This window comes from Anguilla rostrata, chromosome 7 (assembly GCF_018555375.3).
Source record: "Anguilla rostrata isolate EN2019 chromosome 7, ASM1855537v3, whole genome shotgun sequence".
Classification (NCBI taxonomy): Eukaryota; Metazoa; Chordata; class Actinopteri; order Anguilliformes; family Anguillidae; genus Anguilla; species Anguilla rostrata.
Window position 1 is genome coordinate 21,106,188 of NC_057939.1, and position 27,856 is coordinate 21,134,043.

The 27,856-nt window shown below is 44.9% G+C and overlaps 1 protein-coding gene across 19 annotated transcripts in view; it reads right to left on the bottom strand.

Moving 5' to 3' along the window:
- Window positions 1-910: 910 nt before the first annotated feature.
- ablim2 (actin binding LIM protein family, member 2) overlaps window positions 911-27,856 on the bottom strand; it is an 85,562-nt gene continuing 58,616 nt past the window's right edge. For 3 of the 19 annotated variants that reach the window (XR_010331246.1, XR_010331243.1, XR_010331244.1), the window contains 14 exons: window positions 26,172-26,249; window positions 25,573-25,716; window positions 25,211-25,243; window positions 24,564-24,681; window positions 23,818-24,054; window positions 23,204-23,272; window positions 19,816-19,917; window positions 18,064-18,117; window positions 15,693-15,736; window positions 14,731-14,842; window positions 14,087-14,145; window positions 11,612-11,666; window positions 10,879-11,131; window positions 911-4,060 (listed from right to left, as the gene is read on the bottom strand). Coding sequence is in view for 3 of the 19 variants with exons in the window: in XM_064343622.1 (XP_064199692.1) it covers window positions 3,947-4,060; window positions 10,879-10,959; window positions 11,124-11,131; window positions 11,612-11,666; window positions 14,087-14,145; window positions 14,731-14,842; window positions 15,693-15,736; window positions 18,064-18,117; window positions 19,816-19,917; window positions 23,204-23,272; window positions 23,818-24,054; window positions 24,564-24,681; window positions 25,211-25,243; window positions 25,573-25,716; window positions 26,172-26,249 (1,308 nt within the window). In the remaining 16 variants the exon portion in view is untranslated. Of the gene's footprint in view, window positions 4,061-10,878; window positions 11,132-11,611; window positions 11,667-14,086; window positions 14,146-14,730; window positions 14,843-15,635; window positions 15,737-18,063; window positions 18,118-19,815; window positions 19,918-23,203; window positions 23,273-23,817; window positions 24,055-24,563; window positions 24,682-25,210; window positions 25,244-25,572; window positions 25,717-26,171; window positions 26,250-27,856 lie in introns of those variants that run through there. The other 16 variants (XR_010331250.1, XR_010331245.1, XR_010331248.1 and 13 more) reach the window with 14 other exon arrangements.

Below are 27,856 nucleotides of genomic sequence, written 5' to 3' on the forward strand. Positions count from 1 at the left end.
CAGAATGGTTAGGGAAGGAGCTGTGTAACAGACTGCTTGCAGGTTCAAGTCCCAAGTGAGGCACTGTCATTGTGCCCTTAAGTAAAGTGCCAAATTGCAGTGTCAGTGTCAAATTGATGGTACTGTATGTCAGACATACAAGCTGTGTGCAGATAAGAGCTCCTGCTTAATGCCTGAATGTAATGAATGAAACTGAACCCACATCCTTTGGGGTGGTGTGTACTTTGACCCACCCCCCCATGATTTCAAAACTGTGGTTTTCAGCGTACACTCCCAGCTGAAAGAAACAGACACAGTGTGCAGTTTTTGTTCTGATCTTGATGTCTTATCTCTGAAATGTTAGCTTGGTCACAAATATTTTTCAAGGGAGTTGTGGTCCTCAAACTTTTTTACAGTGCTCTATGGAACAGGCACCCATTGAGCGAACAAGTGAATTGCTTTACTTCTGCATGTTGTGTCAGCCTCACGTTCTTTAATGTGACAGATACTGGACTGAAAATATGTCATAAGCTTTCCACTCTCTAACACACATGCATACACACATCCGAGTACACACAGAACCAATTATGGCGGTATCATCCTCATTTTGTACTGCACAGCATTGTGTGTGTGTGTGTGTGTGTGTGTGAATGGGACGGGGGAAATGGTGCAGGAATGTGAATCACCAGAGCTTGCTATTCAAACTGAATTGTGATCGTCAAACAAAAAAAAAGAAATTATTTACCTGGGAAGAACACATATCACTAATGTCCAATTTCATAGTGTACAGTTAATAACTATAATTCAGTTGTGAAAATAATAATTAAAATACCTCATTTACTTGGCTTCAAAAGTTACTTGTTTTAAACATCAGCACGTCGGCTGTTGTCATGCCAGGGTAACCGCAAACAGCAACACAGGACAATCAAAGTACTGAACCAAACATTTATTTTAAGATGAGAGACATCAGCATTTCTTGCAAACCAGCGAAGCAAAATAAAAGCATGAGAAAACAAAAAGGCTTTTAGTTACAGCAGAATTTGACCCTTATCTCCATGCTGCTTTGCCACAAGGACATCAACATTGACAGCATAGACCAAATGTTGCATCCGGTGGTTAAATGGGTTGTTCTATTCACACAAAAGAACATTTCTGTGTTATTAGCAGGCCAACACAGTTTCTTTAGAATTAGCATCACTCTATCCGCATTTCTATCAAAACACAGATTGGCAAAAAAAGTAGATATTTGAAGGCAAAGTACAAAAAAGTATTTATTAAATGCTAGCAATTTCATAGCCTGTGTGTCATTCATAGTTTTTTATGTCAAGTTATTTAACATAACTGTAAATGCGTTTTATGAACATTAAAGCATTCATTACAGGAACTTGCCTTCTGCTATTATTTAACCCAGAAACAAACTGTGGACACTTACAATCTCAGTTTCCCAAAAATAAAAAAACACCAGGTAACATCCTTGCACTGCTGTAGAGAATTCATTCTCTTTCTGAAACATTAGGAAATAAAATTTAATTAAAAAGCAAGGCATACATACATATATATTTTTCTTCTTCGTCTCAAAGATAAACGGTCTTATTTTAAAGAGCTATTTTCTCTGGGAGGGAAGTGTGTTTTGCTAAGGGGATGAAAGGCGCCTGCTTGCGCAGTGACTTGGCTAGGCGAAGGCTGCAGCTTTAGTCTAATACCTCACATACTCCTGTTTCCACAGCTGTTCAAATAATGCAGGCATAATCGCCTCACTGCCCTCTCCAGAACCACAGAGGGACTCTCAACAGAAAAACTGTGAACCCCAAAACACAGTCAGGGGGGGAACTTGAATCTCTCCACCTGCCACAAAGACAGCACAACATCCCTGTAACATTCCCAGGGTGCAATGCGATCCCAGACACTCCAGTCGACTATATGATTTACACGGGGAGTGCTGTACATTACTGTCTCTAACTGGACAATGACTCCTCGACCAGCATATGAAAATCAATCGGTCCTCAGTAACAGCTGCTGGCATTCACTGGGACACTAATACACTGTGGACTTTTTAGATCCAATAAAGCACTTAAAAAAGCAATCGACATATGTAAATGGTTTAGCTTATTTAATAGGCTGTTTTAAAATGAAGCCAAATTGTTAGCTCTGTTTAAAAAAAAAAAACAAACAAACAAACAAAAAAAAAACATGAAATAATCACAAAAACTATGTGAGCGTGTGAGGAATTAAAAAAGTATTCACCGTATTGTTTTTTCACCAGTAAATTTCTTACTGTACACAGTAGTTGCGTGTCACATAAAGTAGCCTTTATCTAGATGCTATAGAAAAATAGATATTTGACTCACAAAACAAAAAAAGTAAGTTAAGCTTGTCATCTGTTCCAAAGAAATGTGTACATGATAAAAGCAAAGCTGGTTTTTGCTGCTCATTACCGATCAGCCACCATGTTTGCTGATAGCAGATACAGAGCTGACATCGTGCTGATCTTTACGAAGCTTCATTCGGCTTCCATTTTGAAGAGCTCCAAGGTGAGAACCTCAAAGATATCACCAGCCCTCACTTTAAGCACATAGTTGTGTACGTAGTACTTCAACAGTGATATGAATGTTACAGGTGAGATATCAAAATGGCTCCTTTTAAACTACACATATCCAGTGTCAGTGAACGTACTGTTTGATATTTGCGGTAGCTTATGGTTAATTAGATTGGCAATTGCATTTGTAATATATACAGTTTATTCTCTATAAGATAAACAAAAGTAAAACACATTTATATATTACTCAAATTAAATAAAAACCAAATAAATGCACTGAAGTGCTTATGTAAGTCTGTGTAGTTATGACTGAAAATATGTCCATGGGAATACATTTTTAACAAATATAAACAATTTAGTCCGGATTTGGTAATGTCATTAATGCTTTCAGAGTTCATATTACAATATAAAAAATTATTTTAGGCTTCAATTGGAATTTCTTTTGTTGGTTTAGACCAACATAGACATGGCCTGTACACCATTCTCTGCAAAGTCACTCAAGTTTAGACCTTGGTTCTGTGGCGATTTGTGGTGCTAGCTGAGCAGCTCTAATGGTATTCTCACCTGTCGTTTCCCTCTCAGATTTACGGTCTTATAGGGGCTGTCTTTAGCCCCTCACATCTCTGTGCCTCATTGATTTATATGTATATCTCACATATGACATACAGTATCTAGGAGCACTCAACAAAGATTGTGACCATCCTCCATTTGAGGAATAATCTTGGTTGAAAACAGAAAGAAAACAATATAGTAAGGTGCTTTAACCATATTTAATTATATTACCAAAAAAAAAAAATGAAAAGAAATAAGAGTTGTTTCCTGTCCCTCTTTGGCCTCAAGAGTGCTCTCGCAGTATACTTGGTCTTCCACTGCTGTAAACTGAAACTGTAGTGTTTCAAAGAACGTAAACTGTGCACATGTCATGTTAGAAGCAGAAAGAGAAGAGGGTGTGGCGCGGTCGCTAAGAGGCCGACACGGGGATTTAGAAAGCTTGCGGTATTTATTCTGCTGAGGAGAGGAGCAGGGCGTGAGTGGGTGGAGTTGGGGAGGGGGTGATTTGGACCTCACACAGAGAGAGAGAGAGAGAGATGGAGGGAGAGAGAAAGAAGAAAGAGTGAGGGAGAGATAGAGAGAGAGAAGGGACCAAGTAACCGGCCATGCAAGTATAGCTCCTCCCCCGTCAATCACAACGGACATTCTCATAACACTGCGGGTCACGTCGGTTGCCGCAGCGTCAGGGAACCGTCGCGAGAACGTTCCAAGGTCCCCAGGTGGATCGGGGCAGTTCTTCCCTCCCTGTCCAGGCTGAGGGGACTCTGCAGCTGTGAAGCAGTGTGTTGGTGCACATATACCTTGTTTTTTAATCAGATGGGATGAATGCTAAGCACGCCATCGCAGGGCCGCCGCTGACGCCGTTTGGCTTCGCAGCGCTTAAAAAAGTCGCGCTTTCTTCTTGAGGTCGTTTCTTTTCCACAGAGCGAGGCGGTCAAACTGCTCGATGGTCATCCCGAAAACCTGACGGAAGTCTTCAGGGGACAAGTGTCTCTGAAACCAAACAACAAAAAACAGAGACATCAGCAGAACCATCGCCTCTATCTATTCAAATATTATGATGTGGGCAATGAAGATGTTACAGTAGGTAAGTGCTGGACCAGGTTACTTAAAATGTGTACTTCAGCTTTAAATAGTCTATCTACAGTCATATCATCTTAGATATTTCCAAATGCACCAGTATTTAGGAGACCGTTTCTGAAACTGTTAAAAGGAAAAACAACTCTCTTACATGTCGCTTCTCTTTACAACAAAAACCAAAACTGTACAAAACTTTTAGTTGTAATCTACACATGCTATACTAAATGCACGCAAGATGCCTCATTTCATAGAAATGATATCACAACAAACCCCACCAATGTGATACCCCCTTTTAGAGTACTGCTAGTACATGTATGTCCAGTTAGCTCACTGTCTGATAAACATACAGCACACACAGCCCCCCCTGTCTCCCCCTACTCCCTGACACATACTTACACATGTGCGCACACACACACACACACACATACACACAGGGGTGTGACAGCTGCTGGTGCTTGAACCATTAACACAGTCCTCCCACTCACAGGCCTGTTGTGGAACAAAACTGTGACAGATTTACTGCTTCTGGGAGCTCTGAGGGCCAGAACTGTGACAGATCCAGAGTGGCTGTCCATTACCTCCACATACATCTCAGGTCGAGAGAGAGAGAGAGAGAGCCGGAGAGAGAGAGAAAGAGAGAGAATATGGGTATGGGAACGGGGGGAATATGGTTATGGGAAGTGGAGGGAGGAAAGGGAAAGTTTCATTTTTGTTTTGAATAATATTAAGTCTATTAAAACCTGAATGTTATTCAAAACAAACATACCAGGCAGTATGTTTATTTTAATCATGCTGATGGAGCCCGTACAAATTTTAATTTCAGTAAGAGCAAAAACACGAGGTACAGGGTGGGAGAGCAAGAGAAAGAGAGAGAGAAAGAGGTAGAGAGAGAGAAAGAGAGAGTTTAAATATGAAACAGTAACGCTGCATAGTGACCTGGTGCCAAGGCTATAGTGAAACCATAACAGGGTGTTAGGTAATTGTCTGCTGTGATGCCAAAAATCTGCTAAAGTTTTACACATTTCACCTGGGGTATTTCAGGTATTTATGTTATTTATGTGCTTGTGTCCTGGGCACGAGACCATGTAACCTTTCAGGCCCCATTATGTAACAGGTTCATGTGGCTGGTTCATGTCCATTGCCATGGCTCACGCTATCTCTGCATCTCCTCCTGAAGGTGACAGCAACAGAGATACTCCTCTGGAAGGAGAGGCCTACTGCTCGGGCCACCACCACCACTAAATGGCTGCTCATGACCTTTGACCCTCTCACACTCTGGCTCTGGCTGCAAGAAGAGACACCATCCACATGAAACCCAGGCCTTGCTACCTGGCAGCACAGTGCTCAGCAAGCCCTGCCAGGAATTTGATGAGAACACAGCAAACCCATTTTACGGACATAAATTCCATTATTCTCCACAAACACGCCCCATAAGACTGTGAGCACGATGGAGAATATCTCGCAATAAGTGCAAAAAAAAAAAATCCAATGCAATCCAATTCCATGCATCTGAACACACTGTACTAATACTAAAATGCTACTGTTAGAAACTACAGACAGACGAATAGCACTGGGATTTTAATTAGCATTAACAAACAAAACAAGAAGTATATTATTCAGAGATGCTTATACTGGATCACTTGCACATAATAATAATAATAATTATTGTTGTTGTTCTTGATCTTGTTATTATTGTTGATGTTGTTTCAGGTTATGCATTTGCCTCAAGGGTACAAGAACAGCGTTCCTCCTGGGAGTTCAGACTTGCAGCATTCTGGTAACAAGTCTAACCTCTTATGCCACTCCACTGGCATCCAATAACATGAGACCTGGTCCCTCCGCTTCAGAACGCGCGCCGAGCTCCGGGCCCAGCAGGAGAGAGGCCATGAAGGCCGCGTGCCGCTCCGCTGGAAGCACATCTAAGAGGGGGGCGGTGGCCCGCGGCTCTGCAGCAGAGCCCTGCGTTTGGACAGAGCGCCGGGGGGGTGGGAGGGGCTGGCGCAGGTACGGTTCGGCAGGAGACCCAAACTGTAAATCACCACATCAACCCCCCCCCCCCGCCTCCACGCGCATAGCGAGGTTGTTGTTTTCCTCCCGGTGAAGAACGAGAAGCTTCGGCGCGTGGGTCCGAGCGGCGGGAACGCGGGCGCACGCGCGAGCGCACGTGCTAGCGCTCCCTCCCCAGAGACTTCACCTGCGAGCCGAACCCGTTGCGCAACGCCGCTGGCTCGCGCCGCTGCCCCGAAGTAACACCGTTCAGGGTCACACCGTATCAACATTCTGCACACTCCTGCAATTCCTGCCTCCCGGCCAAGAAAGGACCGCAACAATGTATCATCTGTGAGCGCGGCCCTGCGCCTTCACTAAAACTTCTCTGGAACAGCGGGCGTATGCTGCTCCAGAGCCGAGAGGCTGACACAGCCCCCCGCACACATCACGCGTTGGGCAATCGTTACCAATCAGGACACTGTGGAGACACTGACTGTAAACTGCACGGCATTTCCTTATGTTACATTACAGGCATTTAGCAGACGCGACTTAAACAACTTTTACATTCACACTGCATCCAGTATACAGCTGGATATATACTGAAGCAGTGCAGGTTAAGTACCTTGCTCAAGGGTACAACGGCAGTGTCCTACCCAGGAATCGAACCTGCGACCTTTAGGTTACCAGTTCCTTGTTTTTTTTATTTAGTGGCACAACAAGCTGAGGCAGTAATTGTCATCGCAGCAACAAGCCCTAAGGACAGGACAGAGCCCTGACCAAGCCCAGTGTTCCCAGGGCCAATCGTTACTCAAGTGTGACCCCTGTGGCTACTCAAGTGGATTGCAGAGAGAAAAGAAGTGAAGCCTGCTGGCTTTTGGATGACGTATGATGTATTAACGCACACAATCTTGTGAAATGACAGAGGATGTGGCAGCACTAGGACAGTCTGGCATTCCAAATATAGTAAAGTAAATGAAAACATAGAATAAAGTGTTTTTTAGAATAAAGTTATCAATTCACGCAAAAGGACCAGTAGTGGACCCCTATTAATTTCCAAAAATAAGGTTTGGAACAATGCTGGATATATTTTAGGCTGTAGAGTAATTTAATGAACTTTATTTACACAGGGTAGATTGACTGTGCACGCGCTGTTGATGCCTTGTCTTTGGATTGTGGGAAGAAACAGGAGAACCCAGAGGAAACCCGTGTGTACACAGGGAGAAAACGCAAACTCCACACACAGAGGCCCAGGCTGTTATTCAACCCTGGGACCTTCTTGCTGTGAGGCGACAGCGCTATCCACTGCACCACCATGCTGCCCACCACAAGTGTGTGGCATTTCTTTTATTCTCTTATTAAAGATTACGTACTGTTTTTTATAACCATTTCATTATAATTATTCCCAGATGCTCCATAAATCATGATGAAGATGCCTGCTGATTTACTTATGATAAAAACCATTCCGATTATCATTAACATTTATAACCTGTTATAAAGGGGATAAGTAGAGTTGACGTCTGGATGAATTACATTTCATGATGAATTTAAACGGCATAACACAGGGTTCCTGAAAGCTATAAAATATTGACCACGAATGGACGGTGACCTCATCCTTGGTTTTTCCACAATGGATTTGCACGAATGTGCATTTGTTGAGATAAAGTTCTATGCGGTAGGGATAATGCTCGCAGATGGCGACATCTTTTATGGTTTTATGGGAGGAGAAAAAATAATAATATGCTGAAATAACCATTTGTCTTCATTTTATAGCCTGGAAATTTCTGATTCGCCCCTGGAGACAATGACTCCTCTTCCACTCAATATAAACGGGATTCCATGTGCACACGACCGCGCAGAGACGTCACACCACCGCCTCCCTCCAGAACAGAATGAAGGACAGAACCGCGGGACGGGAAATCAGCACTTCATAATTCAGCCGAAAACTTGCAAAACACATTCAGGCCCAGTCTGGAAAAAAAAGTTCTCCCAACGTTACTGCAACATTAGCCAAACGCTAGGAGAATACGCGCTGGGTGCTGGTGGAGACATGCCTACACCTAGCTTCAGCACTCTGGGTGCTGAGAGAGAACAGCATCTGAACTGACTCACAGACTCACGTGGAAAGGAATCCGTCACGGTTTCACATCAACGGGGCCCAACTCTCATCGGCCATGAGAATGCCACTGAGGGCCATTAGTATAACATAGCGCTACGTGCATTTCAGCCTGCACGTTCGTGTGCGCGTTTTCAGTGAGTAATGTGTCAGCACATTATTCAAATATCCGGTAATGTGTGTACATTAGTCAGAATCCATTAGCACACGTGTGTGTTTGCGCACATCTGTCAAGTTGTACTGTATCTGCTGGCAGGAACATTGTAGCATTCGTATCTTAGCATGCATCTTTGTCTATTACACAACATCCATTCATTTTGATCTGTCCATTCTATCACAGCGTCCCTGTTAGCGCTGGAGTGTACATTTTAGCATGGGATTGTGTTTTTATTGCTAATTCCAGTTCCAGTATCTGTTAGTGTATAGCAATTAGTATTTTTGGTTAGCAGGTATCCATCAATACATTATGGGTACATCTGATAGCATGTACTGTATCTGCTACTAGTACTTGTGATGACTGCTGTACATGTTCTGTTTCTCACATTCCACACACTGTTTGGGGCGAGGCTGTGAAATCACCGTGACATCACTCCATCTCACTTTCCATAAGCAAAACAAAAGACTGTTTGAGAAATAAAAGCACTTCCTCTTTTCAATAGGATCAACAGGCATTAAAGACTTTGGGTAGCTGAGTAGCAGTGTTCCCACTCCTCTTATTCTGGGTCATTGCTAGCAGGCCCAGAAATGACTGGTGTAGCTCACAATGGAAGCATTCACATAACCTATCAATGACATCTGAGCTTTGTCTGATATCCCAGGGAATGCAACACCGTAACAATGAAAGGAAGTTACAACATCGCTGGAAGAATACCGACTGACCTCTTTTCAAAGCACTAAGAGCTGCTTTAGCAGGTTCTGAATGAACAGAATGACTAAGGTAAGGGAACACCTCAGTGTTTTTTTACAAAGGTGTGGGCATGTGCGTGTGTGTGAGAGGGAGAGAGAAAGCGAGAGAGAGAGAGAGATAGTTTAGGTGTGAGAGAGACATTTCACAAAGCAAGCGGCAAATTAGATAGCGAAGAAGACCTTTCTGATGAACTAATAGAGAACATGCTAATTAAGGGCCCCATAATGATAAGCTCTTGCAACAGGGGTGCCAGACTCAAATGCAGAAGGGCAGTGTGTTTACTCTAGTTTATGCACCAGAGATAATTCATCTGCCCCAGTGCTTTACCAGGTTTTGGCCCTTTGTTAAAATGACACACTTTGCGGATGAAGACTGCACGTGAGTCCCACCCTCAAGCATTTTACTGAAGCCTATTCTGGGAAATCCATCAGCGTACATCTTATTCATAATAATTCCAACTGAATTATGTAATTGGACAAATAAAGCCAGGTAATTCTGAAACAGAAACGCAGGCACCTAGGAGTAGATTTTTGAAAATTGGAACTAGTCATGTGACCCTATAGAATACAGTATAGAGTGCTCTATACTGTATTCCGTAAGATTTTTGCAGGTTATTTCACTGCCAAACTACAGTTTGCATTAGTTTCATTTCATAATAAGGACATCAGCCACCCAGCTTAAGGCTGATGACAGCAGCAGGCCCTGCTGCGGTTTCCAGGTCAGGCCCAGTTTACAGAGAGCACCAGATCACCGGCTAATAACCCGACATAAATGTTAAGCGCCTCCAAAGACACAAATAACAGAGACCGCAAAACATGCAAGTCAGGGAAGGGAAGGACGGCTGAAGGGATTGTTGAAATCTTAAAAAAAAAAAGAAAACCTCTAACTAGAAAATAACAAACCCCCCCCCCCCCCCGAAAAGCCAAGGTCAGCCCTGGCCCCCGAGCCCGGATCCTTCCGAGGAGTTTACACAGGAAAGCCGCAACGAGCACCGCGTGCGTCATCCACTGTCGCCGGAGCGATGCCCGCCGCTCTGCGAGTCCCATTACCGGCTCCCGCCCGGCCGCGGCTCTGCCGAGGGGGGGAGGGGAGGGGGGGAGGAGGAGGAGAGGGGAGGAGCGGGGGGAGAGGGAGGAGCGGGGGGAGAGGCGGCTCGGCGGTTCACGGCCGGGTCAGGGCAGGGGACACGCTCGTTTTTCGGCGGGCCCTGATCCACGCCGCAGGCTCACCACAGAGAGACCGTGCAGCACGCTCTTACAGAGAGAGAGAGAGATGGAAAGAGGGCAAGAGAGAGGGAGACAGAGAGAATGAGAGAGAAATAGAGCGTGGTAGAGAGGGAGGCAGAGAGAATGAGAGAGAAAGAGAGAGGGGGAAAAAAACAAGAGAAAGAGAAAGAGAGAAGCCTGGACAAAGACCCAAGTTGGGCTAGGAACAGACGTGCTCTGCAGACAGACGGTAATGGGGAGATTAAATGGACGTTTACACAGGGCACTGCCACGTACAGGAAGGGCTAATTGCTCCTGACTCTGGACCACAGGATTCTGCATTAAAAATCATGAGTGAGCGGCTGCTGGATCATTCGATAAGATCCAGCTAAAACCCCCAGAGAGCTCTCCCAGAACGTGAGTGCGGTGTAGGGTTTCAGAGCGTGCTAAAACCAGCACGCGCCCCTCCTGAACCGCCCCCTCCCACCCCACCCCACACACCCTCGCATGTGCTTACCTCCAGCCTGGTGCGGTCCACGTCCCGGGGCAGCTTAACTCTCACCCTGTGCGTCACGGCCAGCACGTCGTAGGGGTACACCTGGGGGACGGCAGACGGAACACAGCGTACCTCAGCGCCGCGGAACTGCGCTGCGTCCCCCGCGCCTCCTCACGTGCGGCGAGGGCGGAAAACGTGCGGCACGAGCCGTCACCCTGGAACTGCTCCTCCCGGACCCCCACCCCCAGGCCCCCAGCACACCTTACCTTGTACTCTGTAACAGAGAGAGGAGAAAGAGAGAGCACAACAGCCGCACGTTAGCAACAGTTATTAGCAACATTAGCAACTCATACAAAACAGGAATCAAATGAAAAATACTGTAGAACATGATGCTAAGACAATCATTTTCATCCTTCATTTTCCAAAGCATGTGTCAAAAAAATCTACTAGTAACCTGCAGTACCAGTTTTGAATAACATAAGTGTCTTTGAAACAAACGCTGAATGTTACAGTTACTTTGTGAGTAAGTTCTCCATCCTCCAGATGGATAACTGTGTCTCCCTGCCCCCAACAAATAATATGCGCTGCACACTTATCCCTAATTCAGACCTGAATCGCATCCAGCTAAAACAGCTGCATGTGTAACCAGTGTAGAATGCGGGCCATGCAAGTCGCTCTGGACGACGGCATCGTCGGAGCCAATGAAAACAGCCAACAGAGAGACACCCGGAGCGGGGTCAGGCCGAGGGCTCACCTCTCATCCCCCAGCTGGAGTCCTGGTCTGCGTCGTCCTCGGCGAGGTCGGCGGCCTGGAGAACGGGGCCAAAGAGAGAGAGGCACAACATCGGCATCGCGCAGACGCAGCGCTCCCAAGCAGTAACGTGGCAGCGTCGCCATGCCGACGCTGGGACGCGCCATTCGACGACCACCTTTCAGAGGCACTGTCATACTGAGAAATGGCTCCTAACGCTTTATAAGGGCTATATGGTATTAAAGGCATACTATGCAGGATGTTTGCCTTGAGGATATTATAAAACAACCATGCTAAAGCATATCTGAGGTGCACTGGCAATCTCTGTCTTTACCCATGTTCGCCGAATTTGAGCACCTTATTTGTTATTCTAAAATGTGTTTGGGATGTTTCTGGGTGTGGCGCTGTTTTCTGTGGGGGGAATGGCGGGTGCGGCTGCACAGCTAGCTAGTGAAGAAGTCCAGATAAAGTGAAGCAAAAAGACAAGCTGACAGGGCACGTTCCAGAACTAGAGTTAACCTTGTAATTGCTTTTCCTTGGTGGTGTCAGGTGAAGTTAGCCAAGGGGATTAAAAGTGACATGGAGTTGGCTTGTAACTAATGTTACTGGCAGAGTGAAGCTGGTGAAAATAAGGACTTTCCCGAGGGTCTGAAATTTTCACATTTAAAATTCCAATGATAAAACCACTATTACATTAAACATAATGGAATTAATTATGCTATAATCGAATCTGCCTTCTTACTGTCACTCACGGTCGCTCATTTAACGGTACTAATGTTACCAGCTAGCTATGTTGGGTGGGATAATTTACTTGGCGTGAGTGGGTGGGGTTGAAGACAAAGGAGGAGACTTCTTTGATTGTAAACACAGGCTAAGAATTCCTGCATGTTATCCCTTAAGTAACGTCATCTAATGCATTGCTTCCAGTTCTCTCTTACATTCAGTGATCAATGTAATAAAAGACCAACCAATCACACGCAGTAGTGACTGCAGTGATTGCACTGTGATTGGACAGACTCCTAATGTACCCTAATATGCACCGCTTCTGGAAATTTCCAAGGTAAGCGAGTCTCTCCGCATATGAGCATCTGCTCTAGAAATCGTATGGGAGTATTCTATTTCGAACTTGAGGCGAAAAAACAAGTACAGTGTTCTGTTTCTAGTGTGTGAATCTGCTCTTTTTCCTCAAGGCGTTTCTATTGTCAGCACTGAGGGAATCTGAGCCAAGGGAAAACAGATCCATCTCACATATATAAGACCATTACAGTAGGCAAGGACATTTCACAGCAAACAGAGCAGAGCGGAACTAACTCTGTTTATTCGGTTTTGGAAGCTATGCGCTTCCACAATGTCTATTAATTAAGAATATATAAACAAGGACAATAAACCCATTAGTATAACTATAATATAAGTATGGAATGCCTTTCAGTGTAATAATGAGAAAAACATGGTTTGTGTATATAGCACAATAACAAACTTAACAAATAAAATTACGTTATAAATATAAAAGACATGTTCCCTGACCAAAGATCCTGACACCAGAGCACTTAAAATGTAATCAGACTTGCATTTGTAATCTGTAATTTGCAGTGTGGGTAAATCAAAGTCTTGATTTAAATGTTGCTCTAAACTCTCCTCGCACAGAGAGACAGGGCAAGTGGCAAATGTCTGAGAATTGGTGACATCTAGTGGTGTTTTCGAAAATGGCAAGCAGTTATGCTTTCAAAATTGGGGGCTAATTGAAAACATTTTTGTACAAAAATAAATAACTGATACAGTTTGACTGCAGAAATAAAACATAAAACAGAAGCACTAGAACTGAAATGAATTAAGGAATAGCTATTTGGAAACTAGCAAAGCAGCTTTTAATGTGGTAACTACAATAAGTACAGTTGACTGACACAAATCAAACATATCAGGCTGTATGAAAGAAACAACAACAAAAAAAAAACACTCTCTAAGAGTGCATGCCTGCATATCAAACTTTAAAAGCTATAGTGAGTCATATAAGAGGCCAACTGGGGGCAAGCCTCTTGATTCAAATGGTCCATCACATTAAGGGATGGCTGCCTCAATCTAATGAAGGCTTCATCTCAAAACAAGCTTGGATCAGCGCTTTGGAATGGTGATGTATTCAGCTCATTTACATTCACAAGCCCGTTCCAGAGCCTTACGTACTGTTGCATTCTACCAGGGTGGAGCCGTCCCAGGACTCTCCCTTAATCTGGACCCAGTTTAGGGCTGTCAGTGCCCCGCCTTCCCGCAGGCACTGCTGTTCTCTCCCTGCTAACAGTTACGCTAATGGGGTACGGCCCTGAGGCGTATCAAACGTGAATCGCAGCAGATGGCGTTTGAATCAGGACGTGCCGTTGATAAATAGCTTTCCGCTGAGATGGCACGCGAATTGAAAGGAACTTGTTCTGTATGACATCACAGCACTCGCTGCAATGCCAATCAAACTGGCTTAATTGAAATTACCTTGTATATGCCATTTCTTCCATAGCCTGGCAGAGATGCAGATTTATTATAGGGGAAATCTGCAATTAAGACAAACAGATAGGTCTGTGTTATTACAGTTGCATATTACGCCATTGTTGAAGAATTTCCTGCACTCTTGGTCTGAAGGGGAAATCTGATTATAGTACATAGATTACACTCTTAAAAATCTGAAAATGTAAACAACTGGAGCTATTATGTTATTTCATATTTTCAAGTTCTTTGTTTGTGTAAAAAAAAAAAAAACAAAAAAAACCCTGAGGGGACAGAATAGTTAAAACCGCAAGTTAAAAAGGACGTATAATTTCACAATGGCCACAGACAGTATTTCTTCACACACAAAGCGATAAACACTTGGCATCATTTTAGATTTTAGAGAGCACAGCAACCCAGGAACCCCACACAGTGACAGTTTATTTCTACTGACAAAGAAACGAGCAGCCAAGATTAGTTGAAAAGCCCTATTCTTAAATCTGCCTATTCTAAATGCACTACCAATGTGGGAAATCAAAGAGGGAAGAGAACCATAAAAACAAACAAAAGCAAGATTACAGAAGTAAAATGGCCGTGTAAAATCTCGTTTGTTCTCCATGACAGAAGGCTGAGGGACACAGAGCGGGACTCACTGGGCTGAGGGGTATCGATGGGCAGGCTGCGGGTCGATGTCCTGGGGTCCACGTAATCCGCGCTCGTGCGTCCGTCAATCTCGTCCTTTAGGATCATCCAACTGGTCCTCGTCTGTGCACAGAAGGGGGCGGGGTCAGCCGGGCAAGGCCGTTTACGTGAAGTCAAAACAACTACGGCAACAATTATGATTGTGATTCATACCGGGGTTAATGCGCTTTTGGCTTTTGGATTTCATTGGATAATATATGTCCGTTTAGTGGGCTAACTGCCCAGCCAGTTATGAATGTAATTTTGTGTGCTCTCACTATGAAGAGTGATGCAGTGATACCACATTAAGCACTGCATCAATTTCAAAAGACATATGAAAATGGATAGCATATACCAAGTGCGCTGCCAACCGGATATCAACTAATCAAATGTAGACTGACCTGGATACATAATGTGAGATAAGACTGCTCTCTACTGAAGTGACCCAGAACCCCAGAAAAATGTCTTCAAAGGGGCAGCACTCTTATAAGTCTGAAGACTCGAATAGAAGACTCCAGACTGATATATTTATTGTTTCCACAGCATAAAGGCACATAGTAAGCCAGACCTGGACTGATTCAAAGGCTGTTTTGCAACATAGATTTCTTTAACTTTCATGAATTAAGCAGACACTCTTTCCAAGAGCAACTTACACAGCTTCCTTTGCATACAATACATTTATCCAGCTGTATATTTACTGAAGCAATCTAGGTTAAGTACCTTATGTACCAAGGGTACAACCTGTGAATCAAACCCATGACCTCGGAGTTGTACGCCCCATTCCAAAACCATTACACTTTCATTATGAGTCAAAGATGGGGTGTACACAATAGGCCACAACACTTAACTAAAAGCTTTGTTCAAGATAAGGTCTTACCAAAACACTTCATTTGAACACTAAAATCTAAAGCTGTCCCGCCTCTACTCAACACACCTTTCTGTCCACATCATCCCCCTCCTGCCAGGATGCTCTTGACGCTGTAGAAAGTACAGATATAAGTCTTTGCATTTCTACATTTTCATAGCAACACAATTTTACTGCCCTAAGTCGACGATAATTGAAACAGTATTGCAGTAAATAATAGTGGTTGAACCCCGCCACTAAAAGCACTAAAATTTGGTACTTACAAATGAGAACGTTCCATGCACATATTTCTTTAAATCAACAACAGCATTAATAAGAATGATGACAAGAGGATCATTTATATTGTCAGTGCTGGGCGCGATTCCAAAGCCAACACATACGCTCTAGTTTTTTAAAAAACAGATTAATTTCTTTTGTTACATTAGTTACTTGCAGCTGAATTTTATCAGCTATGAAAAACTTGGCTAAAGTAATGCCTGTTTAATTTTTGAGCATCTCTCTTACAGTAGAACAAAACTGAGAACACTATTCTAATACTATTGCAAAAGTAAACAACACAAATCATGTTTACATGCTTCTTGTGCATGCAAAGAATTACTTCAGTCTTTTCTGGCTCTCTGTGAAAAGTAATACATATTACATACATCAAAAACAGATTTTTCATAAGTTTCGAAATACAGTGCATATGCTCAGAAGGACTATTTATTTAGATAATACATCAGTATATCCTACAGCATATCTATGCATAGAGGATGGTGGTTAGTTTTAGGGTATATATTACTTTTCATAAACTCGAATTGTAATTTACAGAAAATGCAAAACACAGGCAACAGGAAAATTCAGTAGCAAAGGAGTGAGAGTGACAAGAGCGTTAAGAGTTATAACTGGGGATACACCATGCACATAGATTTTAGTTATGCGTGACCCCCTTTCATCTAACTAAAACACACACACACACACACACACACACACACAAGCAGACATACAGAGGTACGGAGTTCCAAGGCAGACGATACTAATGCAGACACCGATGGCTCCAAGGAAGACAACAAAAACAATGCTGACACGGACATAAAATTAATTAGAAAAGGAAATTAAAGGGATAGCTCACACTATGGGTTTAAAAATATATATTATTTCAATTTTAGTGTATGTTTCTGAGTGGCCCAAACAGTTTTTGTGGGCTAACGAGTTATATTAGAGGTTGGTGATGACCTGCAGACTTGAAAATGGCAGGTATAGGGCATTTTGGTGGTCTAAAGCAAGAAAATACACAATGTACAACCACAGGAGGCATAACAGCTGTGTACGAGCTGCTTTGGGGTTACTTGGTGTGTATTTTCTTGTTTAAGATTACAATGTCCATCACCAGAAACTTTGGTAAAAATCTTAAATATCCTTCATCACACAAAAGAACTGTGGGCCAATCAAAAAACATGCTCTAAAATTGAAATAATCAAAAAGCTCCAAAAAGTAAACTATCCCTTTAAGACAAAAAAACTAATTTAAAAAAGACGACACAAAATGACAGCATTACCACGTTTAGTATTGCTGGTTTACAAGAACAGCAATGACCATAACAAAAGGCAAGACAACTAAACACAACATGGTCAAGACTCACATGGACAGAACTCTACGATGTACACAAGGTCAACAACTACAATGCAGTGTACTGCTAGGATGGACAAATGATGGAGAATGAGCAGGCAGAGGATGTGATTCCCATTTGCTGCAGGTTTCCAGCTCAAGCAACTGTACAGCTGATAAGTGTGTGCCTTCCATGAGAAGAAATGGAAGCCCTGACCACCTCTTGGTGGCTCATGGGAATTGGAGTCTGTCCAGGGTTATGTGGAGGTGAGACAGCCACATCTACTGGAAGGGGTGCCTGTCCATCACACAGTGACCATTCTCTGTTGACATTAAAGCCCAAATGGAAGGGCTCTATTAATGCTTTTAGTGTGTCCATTCAGGAATCAAACCTACAACCTACTGGTGTCAGAGCAGACATTCTGACTCAAAGGACACCAGAGTCTGGGAATACTTTCTTTATTTTTTATTAATATACTTTAGTATACACTTTAATATATATTTACTCTACAACCACTTTAATAGAGATTACACAGTGCTCAAATTACATGAACCTGCAGGCAAACTCTTATTGATAGCAGGGACTCAGTATGCAGTCCTCAAACATAATCAGATCTATGCTGTTTTTTATTGTATATGTAATTTATGGGACTTTGGGAATTCGGAGAATGCGGGAAATTCAGCAGCAGCCCAGACACTGGAGCCTGAACTGGAACGTTCTGAAACAGGGACTTCATGAAAATGAGACAAAAGCCGCAGCAATGGTACTGCCCGGTGGGGGAGGGAGCCAATGGCGACAGGCGGCAGGCAACAGGACATGCAGAGACCGGTTAATAAGGAGAATGGACTGTACCATGCTGTCTGTAGATAGGGGGCTTTCTATAGATATTATCTTTGATCTTAGTGTCTGAAGATGGAGGAGAGAGAGGGAGAGGAGAGAGAAAAGAGGACCGTGAGTTAGGTTGTTACTGAACACTGAGGGACACTAAGAAGCAGGGGAAGGTTTTCAAACAGTAGGTCTATGTTTTATTTCATGTATTTAATGCAGGACCTAATGCATAGACATCTATGCTTTCAGTAAGGCCTAAAGACAGATCTGTCCTGCCAAAGAGAAAAGGCAATCATTTTCCACTCATCTGGAACTCTTGCTTTCCCCCATTTTAAGACTAATGCCCAGATTAAAGCATAGCTGCAATGTGCCATGTCCTTAATTTTGAGTGCAAGAATTAAGCTAGTTTATTTCCATTTCTACATAACATAAACCGTCCATTTCAAATGATGCTGAACTCGTTATGTTTTCAATTAAATTTAAGGCATGTATCTCCTGCTTAATTTAGTTCTCAAATTTAATCACAAAGTGCACTGCAGTCAGCTTTAATATGGGGCAAAGTTGACTAAAAACAGAACAAAAACACATTATGACCAATCTGGTCTACTTGCCAACATCAGAATCACAGGGACACATGGTATAAATGAATTTGGCCCGATTGTCTCAATTTGAAATAACTGAAAAAACATGTCTGACGCAAATTTACGTAATTCGTTTGGATTTCACAGGATAGAAACTCACTGTCAAAAAGCTAACGGACATTCGCCATACATTTAGTTCTTTCGTTCTGATAGAACAGGTCACTTCAATTAAGATGTTTGCACCATTCTCACAGTTTTGCACAGTTTCATTACATGTTGTAAAATAGACCACATGGACCAAGATGTTGGTTAAAGCCTACCTGAATGTTTAATTACTTAGTACTATGAAAATTGATGAAATCCAAATAGGAAAAGACAGGGCCCATCTGAGAGGGGTTTTTGTTTGTGGAGGAGATTCCGATCTGCTTCTGCATTTGATAGGTGGCCACGCTGACAGGCAAGGGCCGGCCAGCCTATCAGCATGAACTAAAGCACGCTCGGGAGGCATGGTCAGGAGGTTGCCATGGACGCAGATCCACAACGCTTGACGCGTAGCGATGGAAGGGGAGGGGCTGGTTTGCGTCATGGCGGATGTGTGAGAGGGGGAGGAAAGGGGGGGTGGGGGGTGGTCTGAGTCCTGAGGTACTGCACACCAGCGCTCATGATCCTGTACCTCACCTGAGACTGGCTCGAGTACCCCCCCACCAAGACCATCCCACACCACAGGAGTGCACAGAGACGGAGAACAACAGATAAGAGGGAGCTCAAAGAGAAGATGGAGAAAGAGGGGAAGAGAGGAGGAGAGGGAAGAATAGATATAGAAGAAGAAGAAGATGAGAGAAAAGAAGGAGAAAGGAAGAAAATAAGGAGGGAGAAACAGAGGTAGAGACAGAGAGAGGAGGAAGTCAGATGGGAGAAGAGAGAGAATGAGGGAGATTGGGTAAAGATAAGTAGGGAAAGGAAGGGGGAGACAGATAAGAAGAAGAGGACGAAGGGAGAGCCACAGAAAACAGATGAAGGACAGGTAGAGAGAAAGAAAGGGAAAAAGGGAACGGCGTCTGTGACGAAAGGGCGGAGTTTACCTGGACCGACCCGCGTGGCCGTGCGCAAGGCGGCGCGAGGACGATTGGAAAGAGACTGCGGGGTCAGAGGTCAGAGGTCAGTGTAGGTTACGGGGAAGCCGGGGAGGTCCTACCTGGCACATGGAAATGCCTGGGAGCTTGCACATATGTGGAGCAGGGAGATTTGCTGTCTGAGTACGCAGATAAGCTGGGAGTGCTCCGACCACTTTCACTGCCTCCAGGGGGCGAGAGAGAGACAGCAAAAGAGCAAAAAAAGCAGATAAAAAAAAAGATGGAGGGCAAAGTAGAGTTATGCAGTGCTTTTTTTTAATGAAATCTGAGCAGACTTAAGAATCCAGCTGCAGACACGTGTGATGATCTGCCTAAATGGACAGGTCCAGATCTCAGCTCTGTAGAAGAGTTTATCACCCTGACCATCCCGACCATTGCCTACTGAGTCAGTCAGATCCCCCATTGCAATCAGGGAAGCTTTGAAAAATGACCATCAATGTTTAAAGGGTCCATTTCATCTTGAATTCACTACCCAGTGCAGAGAGTGACGCCTGGAAGATGTAGTGCGTTCAGTCTCAGATGCTTATGGGGCCAAGCATAATCGCAATGAATCATATCACACATATCACAGGCAGCTGGATTATTAAGTCATGGTCACCTGTCAGCTAGGGCCAATAAACTTGTTCACAAAAGAACTTGTAACAAAGGGAAGGGAAGAAACAATATTATTTGAGCAAGCACACCACACCCGGGCCTTAGTCAGTGTCCGAAAGGCACAGGGCTGCACTTTAATGGAAGAGAGTGATGTCACTCTCGCGCACAAACACATGTTACACACACTGGCATGGACACAAACACACACCTGCAGTGCTGTTAGTCTTGAGGAGGACTCTTTACACGTGTGGAGCACGGCAACACAAATGTGTCTGAGTGTCTCCCACCCCATCCTGCTTTCATTTTACACAACATCATTAGTCAAATTTAATTACGTTAGACGATTCATTAGGGAGAGGAAAGGGAGGGAACCGCCTGTTTGTCACACAGCATTCAGGAAGCGCCGAAGCAGCGCGACAGCAGCCAGACTGCAGCCAGACCGTGCTAGTGCTGCGCGCCAGTCAGGCTCGGCTGCGGAGATGAATATTAATGAAAGCAAAACCAGGCCGGGGCTGCGCTCAGCACAGAAAGAAGGGCCGGCTGACTAAATGCTCTCTAGTCAGCTGCGTTTCGCACTCTGTAACAGCGCAAGGTCATAAGAAACACTTCATTTGGTTTTTTTAAGATAAATGAGTAATGATTCAGATGTGTGTTCCACCACAGGAGGCAAGCAGAAAGGGGGGGGGGGGGCAGCAGAGGCAGGGGGAGGGGGAGGGGCGTGTGGGCCGTCTGCGGGGGCGATGGGCCGATTGGGCGCAGGTGCGGGGGGCGGAGCTGAGGCGGCTGTCCAGACTGCAATCACGGCCACGGGCCTGCGAGACGGGGCGATGGGGGCAACCCGGGTGGAGAGGGGGGTGCACCCCAAATCCCACAGGGAAGATTTACCCCCCTCTCTCTCTCTCATTCCTCTCCACTTCCTCTCTGTCATTCCTGCTCATTCTCTCTCACTCTCTCTCCCCTCTCTCTGTCTCTCTTTTGTCATCATTCTCTCATGCGTTCTCTCACTTGCTCTCTCTCCATCATTCTCTTGTTCTCTCATGCATTCTCTCACTCGCTCTCTCTCCCACTCCTTCTCTCTCTCTCTCTCTCCCTCTCTCGCTCCATCATTCTCTCGTTCTCTCATGCATTCTCTCACTTGCTCTTTCTCCCCCCCCCTCTCTCTCCCACTCTTTCTCCCTTTCCCTCTCTCTCTCTCTCTCATACTGAGCCTCAGGACAGGCTCTAAAGAGGACTTTATCGTTTGCCCCACAATGACTCACACAGACTCACTTCAATCTGGCTTTGTCTTGTCAAATACTTATAAAGCTTTAGAAGTGGTTCCTCAGTAATTCATTACAGCCAGTGGGGAGACCAAATAACAAACATCTGTCCAAGCCATTCCATAATGTTATATCTACATCATTATTTGTTTAGTAAATGTGTACATATTGTACATGTATCTTTGTGGGTTTTAGATACCACAAAAGATACAAGCATTACACATAAAGCAAGATTCAAAATATTACAAGCTAGTTTCTACACTTAAAAGAGTATCATGATTTATGAACATTTAGAGCTTTTACATGAATATTTGGGAAAGATAACCATCTATTTGCATTGCATGATCATCCAGACATTGATTCCAACAAAAAGATGACATGCGATTGCAATCCCAGAAGGAAAATGACTGTCCTTAAAGGCGACATTTTAGACCTGCAAATGCCATTACATCCAACTCGAAAATTACAGTTCTACAACATCTTGCTTTAATCTTCCACTAAAAACTTTATTTTACATTCTCCACTTTTTTTAATGACAAACCACAGGCCCAGTTAATATATCTAATTTACAAACCTTCAACAGAAACATAATTTATATGTATGACGGCTGAGCAATCTCAATGTGATAGTGGTAATATTCTCCCTCGTAATTCTTTAGAGGTCGGCCAAATGATTCATAAACGCACGGAAAACCAGCAAAAGCCATTAAATTCACTGCAGTATGCCTTCAATAACAGTCAAGTAAATCTTGCAGGAAAAACGAAGCTGAAGCTTTTATTCAGTGAGCTGGCTTTTCTGTGGTAATGTGCATCCCTTTTGAAAGATGCATGACTTTCAATAAAGTTCTGGACACACACCCAGAACTGTGTTAGACTTGCATACACCCATAGCCCTCCCCACCCCCCACTCCAACCCCTTAATGCCCCCCATCCCCCCCCCCCCACCCCCCCCACCCCCGACCGAATCCACAGATGGAATTCATGTTGTACACAAACACTGGACAGACACTATTCGCCACGGACAATAAAGACTGACTAATGCAAGAAATCGGACACGCACGTCAGGCATTGTTCAAAATTAATCACAGATGACAACGTGAAACATGACCGTTCCATAAGGACGACATCACCAAATCCCCCAAAGACAAAAAGAAAAAACACTCAAAAAAAAAAAACCACAATACACACCAACATTACTTCAAGATCCCGGCAATCACGTTTGAAATCACTGCGCAAGCCAACGAGAAAAAACGGTCAACGGTTACACCCCCATCCACAGCTGTGAAGAACACGGAGAGAGATGTGCTGTAGACTCTACCCCTCCTGCTCTTCATCGTCTACCTTTAACCCCTTCACCCCTCCCTCACCCCACGGGGCACATCCAAAAATGGAGTCGCACACCAGTCATGCACAACAATATCACAAGCACTTGGAAACACCAATGAAGGCACACAGGCAGGCACACAGACTGTCAGAACCAAGGCCTACAGTACACTGCAGCTCACACCCAGTCAACACTGAGAGAGGGAGAGCGAGATTGAGAGAGAGAGAGGGAGAGAGAGAGAGAGAGGGACAGGTCTGGCAGGGAGGTGATTTACCGTAAGAGGGCAAACTGAGATGCAGGGATGTCCTAGGCTTATTTTCGAGGAGGGGGTCCTGCTTGTACCCTGGGGGGGAGGGGGGGGTGAGGGGATGAAGCAGAGGGAGGCGGTTTCGCCTGCGTGAGAACAACTTCCTGGGACCACGAGGTCAACGCCGTGCCCTCCCGCGTTCCTTACTGTAGCGATGACACTTCACACCTCCACCTACACTGACAGGTACCTCACCGTACAGAATCAACGCGCCAGCACCCTCTAGCATGGTTCAAGAGTGCAGTAATTTAGACTTACAGCAAATCATGCACAGGCACTTGGTGTGGTACCACCTTATGACAATGCTGATTCCCCCTTGCACTAAGAAGCAATATGAACTCTATGGTAAACTAGTAACGCGGTAAGGACAGTCGCTATGATCCGCCCTGCTCTATATCCCAGTACTGCTGAGTTAGGGATGCAGAGAGAGGCTCTGTGACACGGCACTCCAAAAGCAAGCCCCGCCTTCCCAGTGGCGGCGCACAGTTAGTGCTGGTGCCGGCGCGGCATGCAGTGAGACCTCCGCTCCAGCAGAGGGCGCTTCACTGCACACGCCAGGGGGGTACTGCCCGCGCCAATACCTTTGAAGTAGGGGATGTAGCCGTGGTGGTAGAGCAGGGCCAGGCTGTTGAGCGGCAGGGAGCCCGCGTTCCCAGCATGCCCGGCGTATCTGCCGCTGGCGCTGCCGTACGCGGGCAGCGAGGCGGAGGTCCCGGCCTGCCACCCGCTCGCCGCGCCGCCATGTTTGGCGGACGTGTAAAAGGGCAGGGAGGAGGAGTTTCTGGCAGTCCCGGAGTATCTACCCACCACATACGTCTCTGCGCAAACGCCATCAAACCATTCGGGAGGAAAAAGGGTTTAGTTTTTCTGAGGGGTGCACCTCCTAAAAAGGGCTAAATTTACAAAGATTGAGCAGAAGTGATATAGAGGATTGATGTATATTTACATTCTATGTGTCCATGAGAGTGTTGTGGTTGTATAAAATGCTACAGCGCTCCAGTTTGTCAGACGGCATAATATTTTTTTAAACAGAACTTTCTACATTGTGGTTTACGCTGCTATAATAATCTTTTCATCATGCAAAAATGGGAGGACGTCAATGTTTGGATTACGACATGAAATCCCATTCACTGAGGTTACTGTTATTCTATTAAAAAAGAGAAAAACAGTACACAGATAAAAAAGAAAGAAAGACAAAAAAAACAACATCACTGCCATCGAGACCCATGTCGGCCGCAGTTTTTGCAGGTAGTTCTGGGTGGAGCGCATATGGTAGTCTGTGCCCCGGGGGCAGGGGCTGGGTGTGGAGCGGGTGCAGCGAGGGTACCTGGTCGGCTGTAGTTCTGGGGCGAACGGGACGGGGTGTAGCGCCCGTACCCCCCCAGGGAGCTGTTGGAGCTGGGGCTGGATGGCCGTCTCTGACGGGGCGACTTCTCGCCATCGCCCTGAAAAGAGCCGGGGGGGAGGGGGGGGGTGGAGGAATGAGGTCAGATCCCTCGAACCCACAGCCCCACCTACCGTAACACCTACGGGACCTGCTGCGACTGGTTAGTCATGGTGCTGGCGTAAGTGTTAAAGGAAATAAAGTCGAGAATGCCGCATGCTGACTTTGCACAGCCGGTAACAGACGATGTGCTCTCGCTGATTTACTCTCGTGTGTTCTTTTACGAGCTCTGGACGAACCCAGACAACGCTCCCGAAACACATCCGTAACGTTGCGGCGACGTTTGCGCTGACGCAATTCCCCAGAAACGCTGAGGGGGGCAGACCGTCGGTCCTACAGAATCCGTGAGTCAAACTGAAACGATGAGCCCCCTGGAGAACTGAGAGTTACGACGAGAGCGTCCAAATATCAACCGCCCTAATTAGGGGAGAGGTGGAGATGCTCTCGGGACTGAGGAATGTGTGACTCATCGCTAAAAAGGGGGATTTAAAGGGGAGACCCCCGTCCCTGAGACGGACTGCGTGCTTTACCTCTGTCGGAGTAGGGGAAAGCAACTGAGGCGACTGCAAAGAAAGGAAGAAGCAGAAAAAAAAGCAGATGAGCAATGAAAGTCATGGCAATATGGTTAATATGATAGGTGCACAATCACCCTATACACAACAGAAATTACCCATGGGTATCATTGACCAAAAACATTATTTAAAAACCCAGCGATACTGTACTGTCTCATACAAAGCGAAACAAAACTAAAAAAATAACTGTACACTCAATGCATAACCTTTGGAAAGCCAATATAACCAATGCCTGCTTGCTGGGGGTTAGCATGAAATTCCAGAAGTTATTAAAAGGTGTACACGCAGTATGGGGCACCCCTCGCGCGGTGATAGAATACCTCTCCTTGAATGCGGTCTTCAGCAGGGTAGCTGATGTAAGGGGAGTACGTTAGCATGTCCGGTCTGTCGATGTTGTATATGGCTTTTATCTTCGGCAGGGCAGCCAGGTCCTTGTAGTCCAGCAGCTCGTCTCCCAGTTTAGCCTGTGCGATAATATAATACAGTGTTAGCGCAGGACACAAGCAAACACAGGGAAGAGAGCGGTACCACTTGGTCTCTCAGGAAATGAAACTGATTAATGGATTTACTTAGACTGCACTTTAAATCTGAATGTGGCTGAGTGTGGCTCTGGGTCAAATACTCTTGGAAATCCAAAAATGACTGCAAGTCAAAATTCTACAGTGAAATTTTTCTCCCCATCTTGTCCTTTATACTGCTTATATTTTGCACAAATCAGTTATTGGTAACCTAGGATTCTACAGCGGTCACTAAGCTAGGGAGGAACCTTCTCACTCTGCAGGTTGTCTGCAGATGTAATAGAGGTAAGACGGTTTATTTTGTGAAGCAGACTGCATTTACATGCCCTCCCTAACCCTGTCTTGTTGGCTCTGGGTTAGTGCCCTGCTGCCCCCTGCTGGCGATGAGCGGAGATTCTTACGTAAATGACTCTGCTAGGGGACCCTGAGGCGCTGGAGGCTGGCGCAGAGGTGATGCTCTCGGAGGAGGTCCTGGTCACCTGCAACAGGTCAACATCAGCTGTCAATCACGAGAAGAGCACATGCTAAAAAAACACGCAAATTACTAGGACTGAGTCACATGTGATTAAAGTGCCATCTAGTGCACAGATAGCCAATTACCGACCTGGAGGACTTTAGGGCTACTCATCGATCCTGATCATCCTGAACCTGATCAGCACCGGGAAACACTGGGTGACACAATGAACTACACGAATCAGGACTCAAGTAAAAATGGCACAATATGAACCAGGGGCCCTAAGGCTGATGTACCCCACCTCTAATCTACAGGCTAATCACGCACTATGCCTGTCTGACTTCAAGAGAAAGAACGTGAACATGGGCACACAAGCTGATTTCAAGAATAAACAGAGCACAACCAAAAACAAACGGACAGCACCCTGATAACAGGGCCTAGTGATGGCACCCCACTACAGCCTCAAAATGCTCCATGCCTCACTGTGCTTTCAGTAAAGCAGAGCACTTATCTCTAGAGCTCGAGGCTTCATGGGTGGTAATGGAGACAGCAGGTACAACAGTGCATGGTGCCCATTTACATGACCCTACAGTAGTAGAGCATCTAACCCACCACACACCATTTAATTCCTCATTTTTACAGAGAAAAAGCACAGGTTTTTGTCCATTTCTAGAGGTTGTGCTGATATTGATGAAACCAGCTGTTTGAGATGTAATTTAATCTAAGTACACTGCTCAGCTTCAGCAGTGTGAGTGAAGATAGCCAGAAATCTAAACCACTTAAACCACAGATGGCTTCACCACTCAAAGGCAGGGTGGGTGTACAGTAAATGAGACCAGGCTCCTCGGGTCACTGGCGTATTAGTGCCACCTAGTGGATCACCAAGTGCCTGCAGGTTACTGGCTCTCCACGCTGGGAGACAGGACTCCAATCAGTACTAGATCCCCTGTAGCACACTATGTGCATAGCAGTGTGAAATACGGCCATTGTGGTTGCAGGCACACATACCGGGTGAGCACACAGGCCTAGTGTAGCGATTCTAGCCAGGGAGCAGCAGTGAGTGAGGCAGGGAATTGGCAATTGCTAATTCCAAAATTCTAAACTCTGACCTATCAGCAAATAAAAAATGTGAAATAAGAAATCATTCTACATTATCATTTTTGGCCCAGTCAATATTACAGATTTGATATTTGTGACCTAGTCGATGACTCATAGCTTGTGCAACTGTAGCACTGAGGTTACAGTAAAAACACATATCCAGGGAGCTGCAGGTTCCAATCTTAGGTGGAGCTTCTGCTGGATGCACTGAACTAAAACATAAATCAGCTGCAGACTGCAGATCCTGATTGTAACTTTATATATTGTCACACTCATTAATCAAGGTAAAACCAGGTTTCTAACACTGAGTGTTCGGTTACAAACTTTCCACTACTCAGTACAAGAGATCATATTTTTGGGACATTTTTGAAAAAAATGAAAGTGGGGGTTCAGTGTTTGTCCAAGCAGGGTAGGCCAGGTCCTTCAATTAACCACTAATTTGCATTTGGGTTTGTTGTTTGAGGTCAGGTGGTTAGTTTCTACACAGTTCCTGATCGTAATATGGTGGGGCTGTGAAATGCATTGTAGCCTCCA